Here is a 21,326-nt window from a genome sequence, read left to right on the forward strand (position 1 = left end):
CTAGTTGCTTAAATTGGCTGGTGTAGCAGGAATTGGAATTTATTAATGAAGCTACAGAAATACTTGCACTTCTAGAGAGTGAATTAAGCACACAGTATTAATTTGCGCATCAAAACAAATTCAATTCCACATTCAGTTATAGTAACTGGAAGTGTAAATTAAATTCTTACTGTGAGGCCTAAGAGTCAAGAGTATAAAGCAGTGATTTCTTTTTGCCTGCAAATAAAAATTTGGTATTGCTGACTTGTAATCCTTATTTCTGGGGCAGTGGTCTCTCCAGCATGGGAAAAGTAAATTAGCTTCTCTTGAGCTGGTGTTTTCTACCTGCAGAATCAGAATCAAGGTTATATGGATGAGGTATGGGCCAACCTGCAAAGTGATGCTTTGCTTCTGCTTGCAGGCTGCAGGAGCAGCTGGCAGAGACCATTGAGGCCCTGCACGCAGCTGGCATGAAAGTTTGGGTGCTCACAGGAGACAAGATGGAAACTGCCAAATCCACCTGCTATGCCTGCAGGCTCTTCCAGACCAGCACTGAGCTGCTGGAGCTGACGGCGAGAACGGTGGGCGAGAGTGAAAGGAAGGAGGATCGGCTCCATGAGCTGCTGCTGGAGTACCACAAAAAGCTGATTCAGGATGTTCCTAAACACCGAGGAGGCCTGAAGAGGTAAGTGAGCCAGAGGACCCAGCTGTGTGCATTTCAGATGCAAATTTGGTATTAAATTAGGACCATGCTGTGGCCCTGGGGACTGGTTACTTGCAGACACTGCGACTGGTTCCTTTGCTTTGCTCATCATCTCTGGTATTAGTTGGCTTTGAACTTAATTGCACTGTTCCCTTAGTGAAGGGTACATGTTAAGTCTAAGCTTTTTAAAATTGCTAAGCCCCAAAAAATGGACAGGAAGAAAATTAACCCAAACCCAGTTTTTTTTCACTAAGATGATACAAGCAGCTAGGTTGACTTCTTAGTCTGATTAAGTTTCAAACATGTTCCTTGTTGTGCCCCAGAAGCTGGACGTTGAGTCAAGAATATGGACTGATCATCGATGGCTCAACGCTGTCACTGATACTCAACCCTTCTCAGGACTCTGGCTTTAGCAATTACAAAAGCATATTCCTACAGATCTGCCTGAAGTGCACTGCAGTTCTTTGCTGCCGGATGGCTCCGCTGCAGAAAGCACAGGTATTTAACTCTCAATGCCTGAAGCATGTCACTGGCTGATGTGATGAACACTGACTTCATCAGCTGGGACTTGACCTGATCATCCTAATCAAGCAGGACTTCTCCAGGCTATGTGTAAGCCTCATCTAAGCTTCAGAGCACAATGAAAGCACACCATTCTTTCAAATCTGAATGCAAACCCTTTGTTTAATATGCTGGCTGGAACCCGTAAACCTAGGCCAATTAGAAATAAACAAAACCTCCCAGTTTGCTTTTTTTTTTTTCCTTTCCAAATTTGTCAAGTGGAGTCCGTGACTTCCTCACTCCAGCAGATGATGTCCCAGCCTGATAAGTGATGTGTTTCTGCACCCTGAGAGGCGTGAGAGAACCTGCCTTTGGGGAAACAGGGTCTAGCAGAAGGGAAGACCAGGATGTTGCTGCTGGGGTTTGTTATGAAATATTGTCCTTTAGCTGTGCACAATTGGATTGGGCTTTTGCTCTGGTTGTGACTGCAAAGCAAGTAACAAGGGCTTTTATTAACCTGAACTCTCCAGGTGTTATATTGCTGCTGTAAAAGCCTGATTGCTTCTCCTGGGGAGAGCAGTGAGAAGGTCTCTGGAGGCTTTTTAACTGATTTTTGGGTTCTGCTGCTGTCCTTTTTTTAAATCTTCTAGATTGTACGAATGGTGAAGAACACAAAAGGAAGCCCGATAACCCTTTCCGTAGGGGATGGTGCAAATGATGTCAGTATGATTTTGGAAGCACATGTTGGAATAGGTAAGAGTCCCTGAAACACCTATCTCACAGCCCAAACCTGTCTGCTCTGGCTAGGGTTCACTACTGAGGTGCAGTTGGTGTTTCTGATTGCACATGGCTAAACCAATCCCACTGGAAAAATGTGGGAAGTCTGCTCTTGCTTTCTTTGCAGGCAGAGTTTAACTCCAGATTAATGCTTGAGATCATAGAATAGTTTGGGTTGGAAGGTGCCTTTAAAGGGTCCAACCCCTGTAATGAGCAGGGAGATCTTCAGCACCATCAAGCTCCTCAGAGCCCTGTTTAACCTGACCTTGAATGTTCCCAGGAATGGGGCATCCACAGTCTCTCTGGGCAACCTGTACCAATGTTTTACCATCTCCACTGTAAAAGAGAGAGAGATGAGATCATCATATACTCCTCACCTGTGCTAGTACCATTCTCTCTGTCAGTGATACACTGCAGATCATGTTCAAAAACTCTGTGACCAAATAGTGGTGGTAAGGATTGCTTGGGGCTCAGGAAAAAAAAGGGACACAAGCAGCAAAGAGATGGATGATTAGTGGCACTTGCTGCAATGGCAGTGCAGTGAAAGTGTCAGCCTTCAGTGCTAACTGGTTGCAGCAGCTCAGCACAGGGACCCACATGTGTTTGCTGGGGCTGAGGTCCAGGAATGTTGTGTCTGCACTGTCCATATGACTGACAGCAGGCTGGAAACTCCTCCTGCCTGCAGATTGGTGTCTGAAATATGGGAGACTCCTGTAATACTGCTGAAGAAGGGTCAGTGAAAGAGAAAGGACATGTTCTTCATTTGGGGCTGTTGGAAATGCTGTGGTGCCCTCTAATGAAGGGAATCAGTGCAGTTAATTTGGATGTGGCTTTTGTGAACAAAAACAGCTCTGTGGGGATGTCTCAGGAGACTGAGCAGCTGCAGGGGAGTAACTGAGCTGCGTGAGATGCAGACCAGCCCATGGGAAACCAATTTCCTATCTTTCATCAGGTTTGCCTAGACACCCTTCACCACACTCTTATACAGGAAATCACAGAGCAGCCTAAATATAGCTTAAAAACTCCAGTGGCAGGTCTGAGTGTTGTGGAGCCAAAACCACACAGAAGGTATTCATGTTTGCTCTTCTGGGACACTCAGGAGGGAATCTCAGCCTTTTCATAGCTTGAGACACTGAGTGATGTGAGCAAACCCAGTGGGCAGCATCCAGATTCCAGCCCCTTTGGGATTAACCCCTTGCCATGCTTCTGTCTCCAGGGATAAAAGGCAAAGAAGGACGCCAGGCCTCCAGAAACAGCGACTATGCTGTGCCAAAGTTTAAACATTTAAGAAAACTGCTACTAGCACATGGGCATTTATATTATGTGAGAATAGCACACCTTGTACAGTATTTCTTCTATAAGGTAAGGGGCAGTGTGCAGCTGATTTCTTTGTTTATCCTATGCATTTTTTTGGCAATAGAATAAAATAGTAAACAGGAAGAAAATGTGTGGGATATCCTGTAGTTCTGTTTTCCTTCCCTGGGACAGGCTGTGTCTGCCATGTGCTTGTCCATTGAAAACAGTGCTTCCAGGGGAATGTGAACATTCTTCTAGTGTCTCCTGCGGATACTAACCGCTCACTGGATTGGTTTTGTGCTTGATTGAACAAGTGCCCTACCTTGTCTGATGTTGTAATGTCAGACACTAATGTCTGATAACAGGAAAAACTACTTGGATTTAGACTGAGAAGTCAAGTGCTTCCCTGCTGACCATTTATCTTTTGTTTTCCTAGAACCTTTGCTTCATTTTACCACAGTTTTTATACCAGTTCTTTTGTGGATTCTCACAGCAGGTAACTTCCAGTAATTTGTCTATAAAGGCAAGATAAAAAGCAAGTGGCATAATGAGGCTTCCTAGCAGAGACTTGGCTTTTGGCATCCTGTCCCTTCACCACCTTGCTCTAAAGGACAGTAGGAGCTGACCTTGTTGCTCAACACCATATCGGGAACATAATATTTTGAGACCATAACTGAAAAGAAAGCAATATGCTTTCTTTCCTTTCCCATCCACCAGCCATAAACACAGGTGGATACCTTCCTGAAGTAATGAGAGAAGGGTTTAGCTGGTTTGTCAGCACCTGATTTTGCTACTTCTGCTTCTCTTACGAGAACAAGTTTTGAAAGGTTTCCTGATCTTGTCTGCTCTGCTGCATTTCACTGCATTAAAAATGTCACTCAGAAGGAAGAACGGTTCATTCTTTTATGGCATCTTTAAAAAAAAAAACCACACAATGAGTGTTATTAGAGCTTTGCTTAGTCCAAGTAAGCATCCGAGAGGCAGATCCATGTGGTGAGTGGGTTCATGTGATTGGAGACAAGAGCTTTGGCTTTTGCATCAACTTAAGGGGCTTTTATGTCTATTTGGGCTCAAAAATAACAGAAAGAGTAAATGGTGAGAGATAATTCTCTGCTTGTTTTGGCAGAAACACTTGCCTTTCTCTTTTTGTAAAAAAAAGAAGCTATAGTTCTTCTAGAACAGTCTAGTCTTTAGAGAGCCACAGGAGGCATCAAATTAATAGAAACGGCAGAAAAAGAGCAGCAAGAGGAAAGCTGTGATAAGGGCTGTTCAGTCATGTTTTTCTGGAGGATAAGCTGGAAATGAGACCAGCCAGTTACAAAACTTCTGTCAGTGGAAGCAGGTTCCTGGGCACGCAGCCTGTGGGTGCCTTGTTCCCCCTTGCGTTGCATGGAGCACAGCTCCCATCCAATGTAGCTGTACTGTGTGACAAAGAGACCGGCTGGAAATTTATGGTTTCATTTCTTTGTGGAGACGCCTTTTTCTGTCTGTCTCATTTAACCCTTTGTTCCTCTTCTAAGCCACTGTATGATGCTGCTTATCTGACCATGTACAACATCTGCTTCACATCGCTGCCTATCCTGGCTTACAGCCTCCTGGAGCAGCACATCAGCATCGACATGCTGACCTTGGACCCTCAGCTCTACATGTGAGTAGTCCTGGGCTGGGTAAACCTCTGCACAACTCTGTTAGCCATGGTTCGAGTTTTCTTGGTGCAGGAGCATAAGCAGGTGTCCCTGTCCTTTGTCAGGGATGGGATCACCATGAAGTGCAGAAAAAGCCATTTCTGTCTCTCCTGGCTCAGCTGTTCCTGCATTCAAGCTGAGCAGCCTTGTGTTTACTGCCTGTTGCTACTTGTTTATGCTCTCTGACAATATCTGGTCTAGCAAATGGCACTGCTGTATCTCTGTGAAAGAGAAAACTGTAGGTGGAACTCATCCAAAAGAAAAATCAAGCTGTGAGTGTGGCCAGATCATTCATTCGCATTACCTTTGAGCCAGGCAGTGGGAGCCAAGCACGTGATGGAGCATGTAATGCAGGGAGGGGAGATGCAGCTTTCAGGAGGAAAAAAGATCCATTTGTTTTCAGAAAAATCAGTGTTTCTGAAGCCCAGCTCAGGCAGGTGGTTTCTCAGCTTGTCTAAATGGATATGCTCCCCCAGGCTTCCCCTCCACAGGCCAGGTCCCCTTATCAGAACCCAGGGAGCTCTGCTCATTGATCCACACACTCAGTTTTCTGCCATGTTGCCGTGGTGGTTTTACATTTGGCAAATTTGTTTGCTAACTGGGAGATAGGATTTTGGGAGAAAAAGGCAAAAGCAGGCTCAACTTAGAAGTAAAAAAACAAATAGATTTTATTAACATACACTAAGAGAAGAAAATAAGAAAAGAAAGAAAACAACACAAATTAATTTCTAAAACCAGCCCTTTCTCCCGCTACAAACTGTTCATTTTCTACCAACACTATAAAGAGGCAAAACTCAGAACTCCAGGTCAGTATCACTTATAAAAGAGTCTTTCATTCAGTCTTAGAGAAAGAGAAGTCTCTCCTGTTGTTTGGCAACTTTCTACAGGAGAAACAGTCTGCTTGTGGCTTCTAATTCACACAAAAGCAGCCTGCCCAGGAGAATCTGCATTTGTGCAACTTCCCATATCATGTAGCCTTTCCTGTGACTACCTATGGGCCGTAGATTCACAAATTGGGGTGGTACCTTTTAGAAATGAGCTGTTTCAAAAAACAAAGGATCTTTTTCAACTCAGGGAACAGAGATGGTCTTCTCACTTCTTTACTGGTAGAGGGCTGCTTCTCACCTCTCTCTGTTCAACCTCTCATGGGGGCACAAAAAATGTTCGCTCAGTTCATCACAGATACCTTTGCTCAAATCCACAAATCATCTCCCCAATTTATATTGTCCACGATTTAAAAGATTATCCTGTTACCAAAATCCATAGGAAATTTTCAGCCTAGAACCAAGGCAACTAATCATCTCTACCACTTAAAGGTCACTCTTCCTTTACTGACTTTGACATCTCCATATTGTCCCTTTACATGTCTCCAATTTGGCCTTTTCTCTCATCTCCAAGAAGGGTTAAAGTCTCAATCTGTGTCAGGAAAGAGTTAAAGCTTGCCCAGGCCTGCTGTGGTCAGGTGATCTCTGCCGCGGCAGCTGCAAATGTTTCAGAGCCATGCTGGTGGGGGCTGGGGGGGTGTTTTCTCTTCCACCCCTCTATCTGAAGGCGTGAACTACTCACAGCTGCTCTGTAAGGCCCAGCGTAGAGTGGGGGGAGAGATCCCATCCTCCCCCTGGGCCAGGGGTGCCGGCAGCCATGGGGGCCCGAGGCACGGTCCTGCCACGGCCAGCCCTGATCCCGCAGCTGGCCCTGCCTCCTCTGCGGGCAGTGGCTCCCGGAGGCCCGGCTGGGCCGCCCTGGGGGCAGCTGGGGCCTAAGCCGGTCTCTCCTCAGCCAGCTCATGTGTTACCTGATGGCTGGGGGGGGGGGGTGGGGTGGGGGGGGGGTGGGAGAAAGAGGAAGTCTCAAATCCAGCTTCAGCTTTTATATGGGCATTACCAAGATTCACCTTCTGTTTTCTGAGTGGTCAAAACTGCATGCCAATCCAAAACCTGCCCCCCCATAGGTCCCTGTCCTTTCCAGAGAATTCTAAGGTCCTAACAGAGAGATACTGTTTCAACACATGACAGTTGCCCAGGGAAAGGACAGCTGAGACTGTCTCTCTCTTCTTTGCTTGTCATTTTCTCTCCTTGGTTGTGGCAGGGAGAGGCTCCAATCTTGCACAGAAACAGAGATGCTTTCCATCTTTCTCCCAGCCCTGCCCACACACATGCTTGGGGCAGCCCTTCAGCAAGGCTGAGAAAGAAGTTTTTTGGAGGAAACCCCTCTCTGTGCATGCCTGTTGCTAATTCCCCAGCCTGGCAGTCAGCTCAGCCTGTGGAAAAAGCCAGGTCAGGGCTGCTGTGGCCAGTGGCCTGTGCCAGCCCTGTTGCTGTGGTGTGATGCTCCTCAGCAGTGGAGGAGCTGCTTGTGGCACAGCTGTGCTCAAGCCAAGAGTGATCTCTGTGCAGAGACAGCAAAAGGAATTATCAGGTGCCTAAAATATTGTGTGAAAGTTGTCTTAGGTATAGAAAAAAAGCAGTGAATGCAACAAGAGCTGTAAGGCTGGGAAGGGGCTTAGGTGATTTTGAAGTAAACACTCAGAGCCATGATTGATTAGAGCTCTATATTCCTTCACTCTATGGTAAAATGCCACCATCTGTATTTTTAAATAGCTTGGTAATTCAATATTGTGCGACAGAGAGCAATAACAGCAGGCCCCTGTGCCTTCCCCTGGTGGGCTCTGATCTCTGGGATCTGTCTGTTGAGGGGAAACAGCCTTAGTTTGAATATTCATGACTGCATGTGTTGCTGGATGTGGAGCACCCGCTGCGCTGCTGCTGGAGGAAGTGCTGAGCTGCTGCAGTGCAGATCCTGAGTCTGGAAAAAGTCTGTTTACCATGAGCGCTGCAGGACAGAAATGGGAATGCAAAACAGAGCTCGCAGGGAAGAAGCTGCTTGTATTTTCTCTCCTTGCAATACTTCACACTTCCAGTCTGGTTTATCCTTGCTTTTTTTCTCAGACCCAAATTGTGATATGTTAAAACATGGTCACGGCATCGTTGTGTGTAGGTTTCAATAGGGTCTCATTTCAGAAACTGCAGTTATAGGAGCCCAGCACCACACAGGTTTGCAAAGTGCAGCTTGCTGGAAATGGATGTATTATTGCTTTAGGAGTTGAGAATAATGCAAAAAAGATGGGGACTTCAAAGAAAGTAATCTGAAAAAAAAATGATGCAGGGAACTCCCTCCTGCCCTGATAGCCACCCTCCACTCCCCACACCCTGTGTGTGGTCCCTGCAGAGCTTTGCTCATAGCCCATCCATTTGCTGCTGCTGCCTCCATGCCAGATCTCATCCTGTATTCAGCCAAGAGCCTCCTGCTACAACCCCTGTGATAAAAACATCCACCATACAATTCAGGAGGTTATTTTCAGCCTGTGCAGAAAAACACCACTTCAGGGAACAGGACTTGCAGAGCTTTTCTCAAAAAAGGATTTGTGCATTCCATAAAAAGAGGAAAGCACACCATGGATTTCATGCATCCCATACAGCTGCTCTTTAGCCTTACCCTGCTTTTAAAATTTAGCAGATAATGTCAGATACCATGGGCAGCGCAGGGGCTGCAGGAGAGGTTCAGGACAGCGTTGCCTCTGGTCACTTTGTGCTTTTTTCATCCAAGTTACCTGGAGAAGGATAAAGCAACTCATATGCTGAACCTCTTGTGATTTCTCATGATCAGCAGCTTTCTATGAGAAGTGTTCTTTATGTCCTGGCAGGTATTTTTGTGGTTTCTCCCCTTGCCTCCTCCTGCAAGGGCTTGCTCCAAAGCCCACCAATCCCCTGCCTGAGAGGAGCTTTGCAGTGAATCCTAAACGTGGTGATGATGGTCTTGTCACTCCATCTCTTGGCAGGAAGGTGTCAGATAATGCAATGCTGCAGTGGAGGCCGTTCCTGTACTGGACCTTTCTGGGCACCTTTGAAGGACTTGTGTTTTTCTTTGGGGTTTATTTTCTTTTTCAAAGTTCATCGTTGGAAGATAACGGAAAGGTAACGGCACCAAAAGAAAGGAGATTGAGTGTTTTTTTTGTGCACTGCCTCTCACGTATGCCTGGCAGGGAATATTTGCGCGCTTAATCTGTGCAGTGTGTCTCCAGTCCTGTCCAACAGTGTAGCCTTGCTTATGGTGTGATTCTACAGCAAATGTTTGAAATAAAACATTTTCCAGATCGTCATGGAAACAGGGCAGAGCTGGTTACACTCACTAGGTAAAATGACTACACACCGCTCTGTTCCAACCCAGTGAGCTTTGCACAGTGCTCATCCCCTCTTCTATGTGATTCCAGGCATTGGCCCAGGGCAGGACCAGTGTCTGTCCTTCCCACCAGTGACAGCCTGAAATTTGGCATATGCTTGGCTAGTGATGAGCAGCTGAATTAGCCCAACTTGATGAGATGGTGCTCGTTAGTGCAGACATGGTGCAGGGCTGCTTGTGTTCTGTGCCTGCTTGGAGGTGTGATTTCAGCCTCCACTCTCCCTTTGAAGGCTGGTGCTGGCCTTTTGCTCCTGTTTTGGAGCCAGCAGAAGTCCCCAGCTGCTGGAGGCAGCAAGATGTTGTCCCTGCTGCCTGCTTGCTCATGCCTCTGCTGTGGGGATGAGCACTTGCATTGCCGCATGAGCGAGATGTGGGAGCTCCTGGGGTTAACTTGCAAAAAAGGAGTTTTTTTGTTTTTTTTTTTTTTTTCTTTCCTTTATTATTTTTTCTTATTTTGCTGGTTAATTTGAGTACAGAGCAAAGTGTTAGTGCAGGGCAGCTGCCACACGTGGTGGCCTGAGCTGTTTCAGGACCCTTTTCCCCAAGGGAATGTGCAGCCTGTTATTAGATCTTGGCTGATGGGAAGCTTCTTTACACCATCACTTGTGACCCTTGAAAATACCTAAGCTTTTTTTAGTGGCTAACACTTGGAGGAAAGCTGATGAAATTTATGTATGTATATTCATACATTGTATCAATGCCAGCATTTATGGCCCCAGCTAGATGTAGTCAAGCCCCTGTATTGTCAAATCAGTGCTCTTCTGTATCTATAGCCATTCTGGTTGTATTTGAATGAAACATGAAGCACTGATATGTTTTGTGAATACCTTCAGAGGTCAAGTCTATGTGGCACTACAATAAGATCTGTGGTTATGTCCTGTTCTGTAAACACTTATGCCTGTAAGAACTGCTACCAGCAATTGTTCATAATATCCATGTATGTTTGATTGACTCGTTTTTCACTCCTATTGACTTTAAATTTTTTGCATTTTTTGAAAACTTTTACATTTCACTTTCTGTTTTAATGTATGCATTCAGATCTTGACAGCCTTTGGTAAGCATCTCTCCCATTGATTGCCATCATTTGGATTTATATGCAGTATCTGCTTTTCTTTGTGTGCGTAGTCACTACTATCCACAAACCAAACCAGATGGAACAGTACCCACTGGTGCACTCTGCAGAGGGGACTGCAAAGAGATGATGATGAGTGTGGCAAGAAAGCAGAAAATGAGTAAATTGCCAAGAAATCCTGAAATGCAGGTGGTGCAATGACTTGTGTCCTTGATTGACATTGCTGTTAGTAGGAGGTTGTCCCTGTCACCGTCCCAGCTCTGGTCACCCATCTGTGTGGCACTGCATGGCTCAGGGTGGCGTAGCGGGCGGTGAGTTGTGCGTGTGCCTGGAGCCTGTCTGAGCATCCATGTCCCATAGCAGTGGCTCCCTCCCACCCTCCCTCTGCTTCCTGCTTGCACCCCATCCCCGTTGGCATTTTTGTGCCTCTCCAGAGAAGGTTAGAGATGCCTGTGGCAGTGCTGTGTGTTTTGCAGGTGTTTGGGAACTGGACTTTTGGGACGATTGTTTTCACCGTGCTGGTGTTCACCGTCACTCTCAAGGTTAGCATCTCCCTGCCTTTTTCAGTCCCTCATTGCAGGCCTTTTCTAAGGCTCGTGTATGCACTGTAAAATTCTCTAGTGAATGTGCTGAAGATTAAGTGTCTATGAGTATTTTCCAGCACACTTAAATCTTCTCTTCTTCCATCGAGGCAGAACCTGCTTACTTTCCTTTGTGTAGTCTGTGATCTTTATGTGTTTGTTTTGTTTAAATTATTTTTCATTTTTTTCCCTCTTTTGAGGACACCGGTTGGTTATGGTTGACTTTTCCCCACACTTTCACCTCTTGATGTTCAGTTCCAGCAAGAGGAGCAATAGAGAATTTGGGTTTGTCCACCTTGTTTCAGACAAGGCTGAGTGCCAGAGTGATCGCAAAAGCACGTGTCAAATAACAATAGCAAATTATTTTGTTTCATGGAGCTTTCCAGAACAAACTGTTTGTGTAAGATCTTACAAAAGGTCTTTTGTGTTTGGTTCAGGACAGCAGGTGGTGACAAGAGGCAATTACAGTCCCTGTAACCTTTAGACGTTTCTTTCCTGTAGCATCAGGGATTGCATCAAATTTATTCCATTTAAAAGTGTCAGTTTCAATTAGAATGTCACTGTTTCCCTGCTAACATTGTGCTGTGTGCTGGACTGTGGACATTGAAAATGTTTTTCCTGGTGCCCATATGCACAGAGGTAGCTGTTTGGAGAACCTTCAGCCTTAATGTGAAACCAGTCTGAAATTTCATATATATACAATTTAATACACTCTGCATCTAAAGCCTGTTTTGTCTCTCTTTTTATTCCCACAGCTAGCATTAGATACTCGATTCTGGACGTGGATGAATCACTTTGTGATTTGGGGCTCCCTTGCTTTCTATGTGTTTTTCTCATTCTTTTGGGGAGGAGTCATTTGGCAAGTATCTTTTCTTCTTCCCACTGTGCTTTCTTAGGGGAATGCCCAGTGCTGGCTTTGGCAATGCAGCATCCCCTCATGAGGGATATCCTGAGATTTGCAGGTGGCGAGGTGTGTGCAACCCTGCTCCTTTCTCTGCTGAGTGAGGATGGGATGCCTCCATCCAACACCCACCAAAAGCCAATGCTGGAAAAGAGCTGGTGTGTGATGAGATGTGTTTGAGGAGGTCTCAGCCCACCAGAGGGAAGAGCCTGAAAGAGAGAACACCCTGGGTATCATCCAGGTGCTCAGCTTTGGCAGGGAGTGTTTGCTTTTCTGCCCACGGGGTCATTTCTGGTGCTGAGGCTCTTGTCTTCATTGGGAGGTTCTAGAGTAAACCTTTTAGGATCTGTTTGTGCATGTGGATGAGAGAGACAGAAAGAATTTGTGGTGGAAAGAACCCCAGTGAAACAGAAGGAAGGAAGAGATGAGGCAGATGCAGAGTAAGAGGACCTGGTCCTCTGGGACAGAGGGAAAAATTAACAGGAGAAAGCCAGGTCCTGCTGTTGAAATCATGGATCTGAGTAGAAGAAATTCTCATTGATTTGAGTGCACCCAGGACTTTGAGTTTAGTGTGTTGCCAAAGCAGGTGAGCATTAGTAGATTGCAAACATTGCCAGTTTTGTATTTCCTGTGCTGCAGTAAATGTTCAGTTGACATTCACAGTAGAAACCATTTCTGTTTTACACCTTTGCTTTTCCATGGGCTGGTGCCATGGGCTATTGGCTGGATCCCTGATCCAGCAATTTGCTAATAAGGATGTGGAACAGATTTGAATATCTTGTATGGGGGTCACAAGCTTTAGCTTTTCAGTTAACTTTTGCTGGCCAACAGATCCAGATCTGCAGTCTAGCCACATCTCTATGATAAATGTGTGAGTTTTCTACTGGAAACTCTTTCTACTGTTTAACTTGCATAGCTCAATATTTTTGATCTAACAGTAAGCAAAAACTGCTTTGGGATCCTTGTCATCATTTACTGATGAGGTGTTTTTGATGAGCAGCCGATGGTTGTTCTCCCTCATCAAGGAAAGGGAAGGGGCAAAATAACCTGTTGTGATTGAGAGACTCTGGATTTCCACTATCAAAACCAAACCAGAAACTATAGAAAAGCCTGAAGTTGAAATAAAATGACTTGGTTTTTGATGAGGTGAATAATTTATCTTTCAGTGGTGGTGGCCAAATTCAAACCCTTTCCCACCCTGAAAAGAAACAGATGTGGAAGATGCAAAATGGATCATGACAATTTTCCAGGAACAGTGCAGCTGGAGGCAGGAGATGGATTGGGAGAAGGATGGACAGTGTGTTTCTCTGCTGTATCCATCTCTGTCTGAAAGAGAGGCATAACTGCTAATAGCTTTGCCTGAAATTTCCTTTGATTCTGATCTTCTTGGAAAACCCATGTTAACCAGAATTTATTTGTATTCTTTCTTTTCAGGCCTTTCTTGAAGCAGCAAAGAATGTATTTTGTATTTGCTAATATGCTGACTTCTGTTTCCACATGGCTGGCAATAATTCTTCTGATCTTTATCAGCCTTTTCCCAGAAATTCTTCTAATAGTTTTAAAAAATATAAAAGAGAAAAATCATCAGGTAAGGAACAAGATGATGTGTCACATTGTATTTTTAGGAAGACCTTTCTTACCCTTAGGCACTAGATGAATCTCTAACAATACCACGTACCACTCACATCTCAAGGGAGGCTTTTTAGAGTCTTGTCTTGCTCTTTCACATGCCAAAAATGTCAAGAAGTTGTTCTAAAAATACTGCCTAGATCTGTAGCAGGGAGCGAGTCAACCTGTGCCTTTCCCTAGTTGCCTTCCCTGGATGGGAATGTGGTGTCTCTTAGAGAAGTGCATCTGCCTTGTCCAGCCTGAACTGATCACCAAACACACCTTATCTTGTCCTGAAAAAAACTTCTTGTTTTTACGTCAAAAAACATAAGCAGGATGTTCCCCCTGGGTACGTCCTCAGGTGCTGGTGCAGTAGGAACAGGGGCAGGTCACATTTGCCCATTCTCCATAAATAATCAAAGGCTCAGACCATGATCTTCACTCTCCCTGGAAGTTGTCAGGTTTCTTAACAGCTTTCCTTCACTGCTGAGGAGGAGGGTTCCCTTTAGAAGTGGAAACCTATTAGAAGTTTTCTCCATTGCTCCTGCAAGTGGTGAAGGCCAGCACTGCCAGGCCCACAGCTCGCTGTGCTGAGCCCCCTGCCCCTTGTCTCTGCTTGCCCAGAGGGGCTGAACATCCCAGAGGGGCAGCCCCTGCTCCTCCCAGCCATGCTCCCCCTCCTGCAGCTGCTCTCTTCCCCTGCAGCATCAGCAAGTCCTGCCCTGGGCCAGCATGTGGGAATTGCCAGCCAGCCCTGGCCTCTTGCCCTGGGGTTTGCATGTCCCTGGGCTGCAGCAGGGCACAGCTGAAGGGACATGGGGTGGGATAACTCCCACCCCCTGGTCATTGATAGAATCACAGAATGGTTTGGGTTGGAAGGCTCCTTAAAGATCATCCAGTTCCAGCCCCCTGCCATGGGCAGGGATACCATTCACTAGATCAGGTTGCTCAGGTCACCATCCTACCTGGCCTTGAACACTTCCAGGGATGGGGCATCATTAAAGCTTAAAACCATAGTGATGGTAAGAGAGCTGTGGTTGTATTTTGTGAGGATACATGTAACTTCTTCCACTTGAGTATGATTTAATAGTTTCTAGCTGGACACCCCTGTTGAATAGGCTGGGAGTGAGTTGCTCTCAGCTGCAGACATAGGACAGTTTGGGGACAGTGCCCTAGAAGGGTGACCTGGGCATTTCCGAGGCCCAGCTCAACTCACCTAGGAAGTGACCCATTTTTGCCTTCAGCTGCTGACCAAAGATCCATCCCCTCTTGCAATACTTACATTCAAGAGTGCTTTATATTCATTTAACAAAGGCTCTTGAGAAATCACTTAGCAAAGCGAGTGTCAACTAGAAAAATCTCTTCAGATGTGCATCCCAAACTAAACACAGGCTGAGCCATATTTAAATGTACATTTTGAGTAAGAGCTTTATTGTAAGTGCCTGAAGGAGATACCAGCTCTGGATATCTGTCAGCCATCAGACACCAAAGTCAGCTGCCTGATTTGTAAAGGCATCTAAGACCAGGTAAATGATTTCAAATCAAAACCCTTATTGAGAATCCTGATCTTAATATTAAAATATAAAGATCAGTGTCCCAAGGGAAGCATTAAGTGAAAAACAAAATTAGGAACATTTTATGAGGGCCTGCACTGTGGAGGTGGGCAGAGCCCCGGCTGCTCTGCCCTGGAGGGAGCCAAGCTGAGGAGTCAAGGAAGAATTTCGCAACTTCACCCTGAGCACCTAAGACAAAGGCAAACCTCCTAGCTACGGTGACCTGGCTGGAGACCCACAAGCCCCCTCGGGATTTTATGTAGATCTGTTACAATTGATTGGTTCTGTACCCTTTTCCTCCCACCCTGGTGTCCCATAAAACCCCTGAGTTTCCTCTGGCCAGCAGAGGTTCCTCGTCCCTGGATCCCTTTCGCTGGTACCCTCTCAATAAAGTACCACCTGCGGAAATTCCATACGAGACCTCTCTCTCTCTCACCATGGCCGGCTAAAAGAGGGGCTAACTCACAAGGGCATGAGCTAAGAGCACTGAGCTGAAATCACTGAAAGCTGAAATCACTGAGCTGAAAAATCACTGCTCTGCCCGATGCTGAGAAGCCCCTCTGTCCAGCTGAGGAGCGCCCTGACCCCCCAAGGAGCTGTTTCTAGCGAGACATCCTTTGGGGTGGCTGTGGCTCTCTGGGTCCCAAGCGGCGGACCCCATCCACCATCTGGCATACTGCACCACAGCTTGGTGGCCAAGGGTCCCTTCTGGAAGGCTAGGATGGACTTGAGGCCAGGTTGTTGGGCATTTCCCTTTGATCCCAATGGGACAGGGTTTCACCCCTAGTTTCCTATAACACAGCACATCAGCTCTGCTCAGCCTTTATTAAATTTTCTGTGTGGAAATGTGGTGGTTGTTTTTATTTTGTTTTGGTTCTGTTTGGTTTCTTAACTGCAAGGTACATTTGTATTTTCCTTGGTTTCTGCCTTTCTCTTTCTTGTACTGCAATTTTCTCTCTTTTGTGCTGTTGTAAACTAGGTAACGAAGCACCTTCCTTCCTCAGGAACATCCACTATCTTCATGCTTTCTCAAACTTCCAGTAATCACAGCTTTTCTTGGAGTGAATAAGGTGATTTCCTTTCTGAGTCACAATGTGTTGCTTGCTCAACTGCTTTTTTCTTCCTTCTAATGCCTAACTCCTGAAAACCCACATTTAGATTTGCTCACACAGCAGAACCTTGCTTTTCCCCATCTTTTGTTTTAATTTAAATCTTTCACTTAAGTATTTTGTCTGTCTCTTCCCCTTGGGTCTCGTGTTGCACCTCAGGTGGGTGAGCTGGTCATGCTCAGGATGCCCAAGTGAGGTGGATAAAGACAAAGCTGGTTACACTCTCCTTCCTTGCTGTAGTTTTGTGTTAGTGGACCAGATAGGAGTGGGACAAGGTGGAATTGATGTTGATTGTCCTCTGGATGACTTGTCAAATGGCTCAGGCTTGTCTGACCTAGGAGGAGCTTCCCCAGTGCCCACCTTGCCCAGTCCATCCCACTTATCAATGCTGCCGTTGTTCTTTGTGTGAGCGATTAAGCCACAGCCCACAACCTTCACATCAAGGGATAGTCTTGGACTTGCTGACCATGGGACTGGTGGGGTCACCCACAGCAAAGCACCTCGATTACATGTCCCTAGTGTTTGGATTCACTGCAGATCTCCACCATTACTTGCTCTTCTAAAAATTCCAGTTGTGTGGAGAGCAGGGATGTCTTCCTCCTCCTTCAAAAGCACCTGCAGCATAAATCTCCAAACATTTTGAGAAGCAGGGCCAGTTTCTGAATACCTCCCATGCCCCTGGCACTGCAAAACCCAGCCAGTGTTAGTCACCATGTGTTGCTCCATCCTTTATGAAATTACTTAGCTGTAAAAGGGGTTCTGTGTCTTGCATTGTTTGACCCAGGCAGGCTGAGGGTCACGTGTGCTATAAGTCTCTTTGCCTCGCTGTTGCAGAGCAGTGAGAAGGCACCTGATTCATTGTCGCCCAGACCTTCTGTCAGACCTCTTCTTTTAAGAACATTCTCAGATGAGTCTAATGTGTTGTAACAGGTACCCTGTCTGGAGGAATTGGGATGGTTTTAAAGGCATTGATTAACCAAACGTAACCCCCTCCAATTCAATTAAACCATGGTTCATGTAATACTCTTGGCTATTGGTGTGGGGCACCTGTCCTTGTGGAATGGAGATGCAATGCTCGGGATGCATTTTAATTTGGGGATGTTATACTATCCAACTTCTTCAGAATCCTGCATCTGTACAGATCCTTTCAAATATTTGGCAATATGTAAACAAATCTTTCAATCTAGCAGTTATTTCAGTCTAATATTAGCAGAAAATTTAATTTGAGAGTGCAGTCTGAATTGTGCTAATACTGGTTATAAAAGCTAATGCTGATACATTTACAGTGAAGGATGGAAATCTCAGTTGTTAAAATGATTCCAGAATTGCATCTGAATTGTACCAAAATCCCTTTCTCTAGGGTGCATGCTGTTCTGTCAGATAGAAATAAGTATGTTTTAATTCATCTGCATAGATGGAAACTAAACACATGTGTATGTCAGCACATGGGACAGAGGCATGTCTTGGTGTCTGTATGTCTGTACACACACCCAGAGCATCCTCATATGAGTTGACACTTGATTTTAAACTTTGTTGTAAGTCAACAGCAGAGTAAAAGTGCCTGATTGAATTAACAATTCTGCTTTTAGGGGAGTTGTTATGTGGGGTGTCTGCTGCAAGCATAAACCTGCAGATTATCTATGAACCTCTTGCAGCTTTGTGCCCACACCTGCTGCTAAAGAAATCAGGTTTATGGGCATGGCAGGGCCAACAGCCAGGCTTGCCAGGCCTCCAGTGCAGCTGGCACCTGGCCTGTGCAGCCAGTCCTTCCCCACTGACATTAAGTGGTGCTCTCCACCACCATATACTGGTGCAGACTGGTGTGAGAGGTGGCTGGACCAGCACAGAACAGGAGCCACAGGGAACAGTGGGGCAGATGCCACTTTTAGACTTCATGCAGCATCTTGCAAATTGTGAAAATGGATTTATCATCTGATTACTTGGTTGTGAATGATATTTGGCACTTTTATCATGGGCTAATCATTCTTCTTCTCCTATATAATATTTTTTTAAAAAAATAACCCAGGAAAAGCTTTATGAGTTTGGGAATGTAACAGTTGCAATACATGTTTGTTTTCCTTCTGATTTTTGCAGGCCGGCCCCTTTGATCTGCCTGTATTAGTGTCATACAAACATATAGAGAATGGTTCTGTGAAGGCTGAAGATGCTGTTACTAATTTGGCAGAAAGATATCCTCTCAGGATACCTTAAAGTGCTCCACACAAACACTGCATATTGATTGTTATGCTGTAGGAAACCCATGGTTTTAACCTGGCAGTGACCTTTGATAGTACCAAGGACTGTAAGCAGCCATGCTGACAGAGCAGCCAGGGCACTGGCCCCATGGTACCTGTTAGTCTTTGATCTTGTGGCTTCCCTGCCCTCCCAGAAAAACCAATTCTGCCAAATCCTACATCATTGGAGGCTGAGAAAGCATCTTTAGGAATTCACCCAAAACAGCATGGATCGAAGTGCAAGAGTGCAGTGCCAGCCCCATTTCACACGGGGGCTTCCTCTGCCAGCTGCAGATCTGTCTGAGAGCAGCAGAGCTGCTGAAAGCTCCTGCTCTGCCTGACCAAAGAAGTAGCACAGACTTCAACCCAGTAACATTCCCCTCCAGCCCCCTGAAGGCACTGGGAAGAGACTGCTTCCCTCACACAGAAGGTGGATGCAGCCCTGGAGCCCCTCTTGGCTGGCAGCTGCCCCCTCCCAGCCGTGGGTTCCCAGATGCACACGGCAGGATCAGCTGAAAATTCAGGAGAAATCTTTGCTGCTCCCTCCTCCAGGTGTAGCTGGAAACAGTCTGTGGTCTGTCCACAGCAGTGGTGTCCATGTGAAGACCTACAGTGCTGGGAAGTGCCAGAGCATCCTGCCACAACCACTGTGCAGTTGCTCCAACACTTTCAAGGCCTGAGGGACAGTGTAGTCCTCAGCTGATCCCAGGGACATGGGCTGTGCCTGTGAACCTGCAGGTGTATAAAACTGCATCTTGAGTTATTTGCACTAAGAAAAAGGCAGTTTAAAATTGAATAAATGAACCTGATTTCATTTTACATTTTATTTGCTTTTTAAATTGGCATGTTCTTTTTAAATCTACCTGTGCCATGGTCACAGGAACTTTCCTCTTTAGGTTCTGCTCAGCAAAGGTGAGATGCCTGACTCTCAATATATTTTTTTTTTCTGATACTTCATATGTGGAAAGAGCAGCTTTTTTTTGTTGTGTGAAGTCATAAGCAGTGACAGCAGCCTATGTGCTGCTGGTTTGTGTGACAGTCCCTCTCTCATGCTGATGTCCCCCGGAGGAACTACTGTGAGAAGCTTCGAGGCTTATTTCAGAAGCAGCAAGCTCTGTGCTGCTGCTGGGTTTGGCTCCCGCTCACTCAGGCTTTGTGTCATGTACATACAACAAAACAATTTGGGACTAGACAGAACGTTCCCCTCACCAAATTTTGTTGAACCGCAGACTATTTTTGGAAGAATCAAGTCTTGCTCTCTGGCTGCCATCCCTGTAGTTTGTCTTCAACTGGTGTGGATCAGCTGCTGACAAATTCTCTTGTGCATCATGAGGACTTTGGATGGGCCTTACCCGAGTGGGAGAGGGGAGTGCACAGTCCCTGTGGCTGCTCTGCCGTCACCCAGCATGGGAGGGGACAGATGGACAGGACCACTGTATTATACACTCTGCACTGGCCTAAACACAAGTGTCTGCGCTGTGTCAGCAAGTGCGGCTCAACTCCTTGCTGCATGCAAGTCAGAAGCTGCACTGGCAGCATGTGTCCCATGGGCAAAGCTTTCATTTTCTTCTTTTTTTTCCGTTTTCCTAGCTCATTTCACAGATCTAGAATTCGACTTGCAGACCTTGTCCCATTCTCAACTTTTCTTGCTGAAATGTGGTGCCTACAGATCAAGTATACGATGAATACAATGAAGATATGCTCTATATGCCAAATCTAACCATTCTCCTTAAATATACGGTTGCTGACTTGTGTTTACATGACCTTTAAAAAATGGGCGCTAAAATGCCTAATTCCTGTGATTCAAAACCATTCTGAGCCTGAATGGTCCCAAGCCTGACACCTTGCTTCTCAATTTGTTTTGTGCCATGCTCTACTCCAAGGGTCAAAGTCTGTTCCCCTGGAATTCCACTGATGATATCAGTGGGAACAGTGAAACTTGAAGTGTGTGTGAACTGTTCAAATAGTCACGTAAACAGGATAATCTCTGCTGCCTGTCTCAAGACAGAGCCTTCTCATGTGGGAAGACAGAGATAGTGCTAAAGGCAATCTTGCCTCTGCTATATTGCAGCTGTGTTAATTACCAGAGTGGGAACAGCCTTGCCCTCACAGCTGGGTGTGATAAAAGAGTGAGTGAGTTAGAGTTTGCTGGCTGTGCTGTGAGGAGGAAATAGAGGAGGTTGTGTGCAAGACAGGTAAGGTAAGTCACTGTATGAGAGACAGACAGGGTTAGGTGGCCGTGCTAGGGATTGGAAGCAGTGAGCTGGAACTGCAGAAGGAAGAGAAGGAGAGAAAGAGCCAGAGCTGTGTGGAGCTGCCCATAGGATTGCTACATAGAAAAGGTATGAAAGACTTCTAGATAACAACGTGCTGATCCTTGAAGCCCCCTGAGGTTTTTAATGAAGCACTCTGAGTGCGTGGCTGTCTTGACCATGATATTCTAAGAACCAAATCTTTCTCTTGGTGTTTCCAAGTGTCCTGACTCTAGCTGGAACAAGCCATTGCAATAGCTATATACTCAAACCCAGAGTGTGCGTGCTGACAGGTGGGGTGGAATTCATGTGGGATGTCTTGAATAGCAGCTCTTTTGGGAAAATGCAATTTTTCTTGGGCTTGGATCTTCAGATAGTGCTCTGGTGTAGTGCTGCATGCCAGGACAGCCAGGCTGCCCTGGTCCTGCAGAAGAGCTGATCCTCATCACTCAGAAATGGTAGAAACAAAATTCCTATTACTGTGGGTGACTTGTGAAATCAGGGGAAACAGGAGACTCCTTTTGAGGTTAGAGAGAAGAAGGCTGGTGGGGGCTGTAAGGTGTAAGGCAGTAGGATTGGAGAGGCAGTAGTGGGACAACAATGCTGTGTGGGATGCTTATGTTACTTGATGTCACCGCACTCACAGTTATCATTAGGTACAGTAAAATGTCAGTACAGGCTTTTTGGTGGAGAAACTTGAAGGAAAAAAGGCTGGTGTTTTCTCATAATAATTTGTTGAAGTTTTATCACTGACTAGTGACACTGAAAGATAAGGAAAGTAATTAAGATTCCCTCTAAAACTCTTTTGTGATAACAGTAAAGCTTGATGTAGTCAT

The 21,326-nt window shown here is 45.7% G+C and overlaps 1 protein-coding gene across 1 annotated transcript in view; it reads left to right on the forward strand.

The window, feature by feature from the left end:
* LOC136374683 (phospholipid-transporting ATPase IG-like) overlaps positions 1 to 18,890 on the forward strand; it is a 76,763-nt gene extending 57,873 nt beyond the window's left edge. Inside the window, exons 19-29 of the mRNA XM_066340084.1 lie at positions 401 to 664; positions 1,006 to 1,180; positions 1,834 to 1,936; positions 3,177 to 3,322; positions 3,693 to 3,752; positions 4,777 to 4,904; positions 8,780 to 8,915; positions 10,729 to 10,794; positions 11,589 to 11,692; positions 13,169 to 13,322; positions 18,099 to 18,890. Of these exons, the coding sequence (XP_066196181.1) occupies positions 401 to 664; positions 1,006 to 1,180; positions 1,834 to 1,936; positions 3,177 to 3,322; positions 3,693 to 3,752; positions 4,777 to 4,904; positions 8,780 to 8,915; positions 10,729 to 10,794; positions 11,589 to 11,692; positions 13,169 to 13,322; positions 18,099 to 18,215 (1,453 nt within the window). The 3' untranslated portion in view covers positions 18,216 to 18,890. The remainder of the gene's footprint in view (positions 1 to 400; positions 665 to 1,005; positions 1,181 to 1,833; positions 1,937 to 3,176; positions 3,323 to 3,692; positions 3,753 to 4,776; positions 4,905 to 8,779; positions 8,916 to 10,728; positions 10,795 to 11,588; positions 11,693 to 13,168; positions 13,323 to 18,098) is intronic.
* The last annotated feature ends 2,436 nt before the right edge of the window (positions 18,891 to 21,326 follow it).

Source organism: Sylvia atricapilla, assembly GCF_009819655.1.
Source record: "Sylvia atricapilla isolate bSylAtr1 chromosome W unlocalized genomic scaffold, bSylAtr1.pri scaffold_60_arrow_ctg1, whole genome shotgun sequence".
Classification (NCBI taxonomy): Eukaryota; Metazoa; Chordata; class Aves; order Passeriformes; family Sylviidae; genus Sylvia; species Sylvia atricapilla.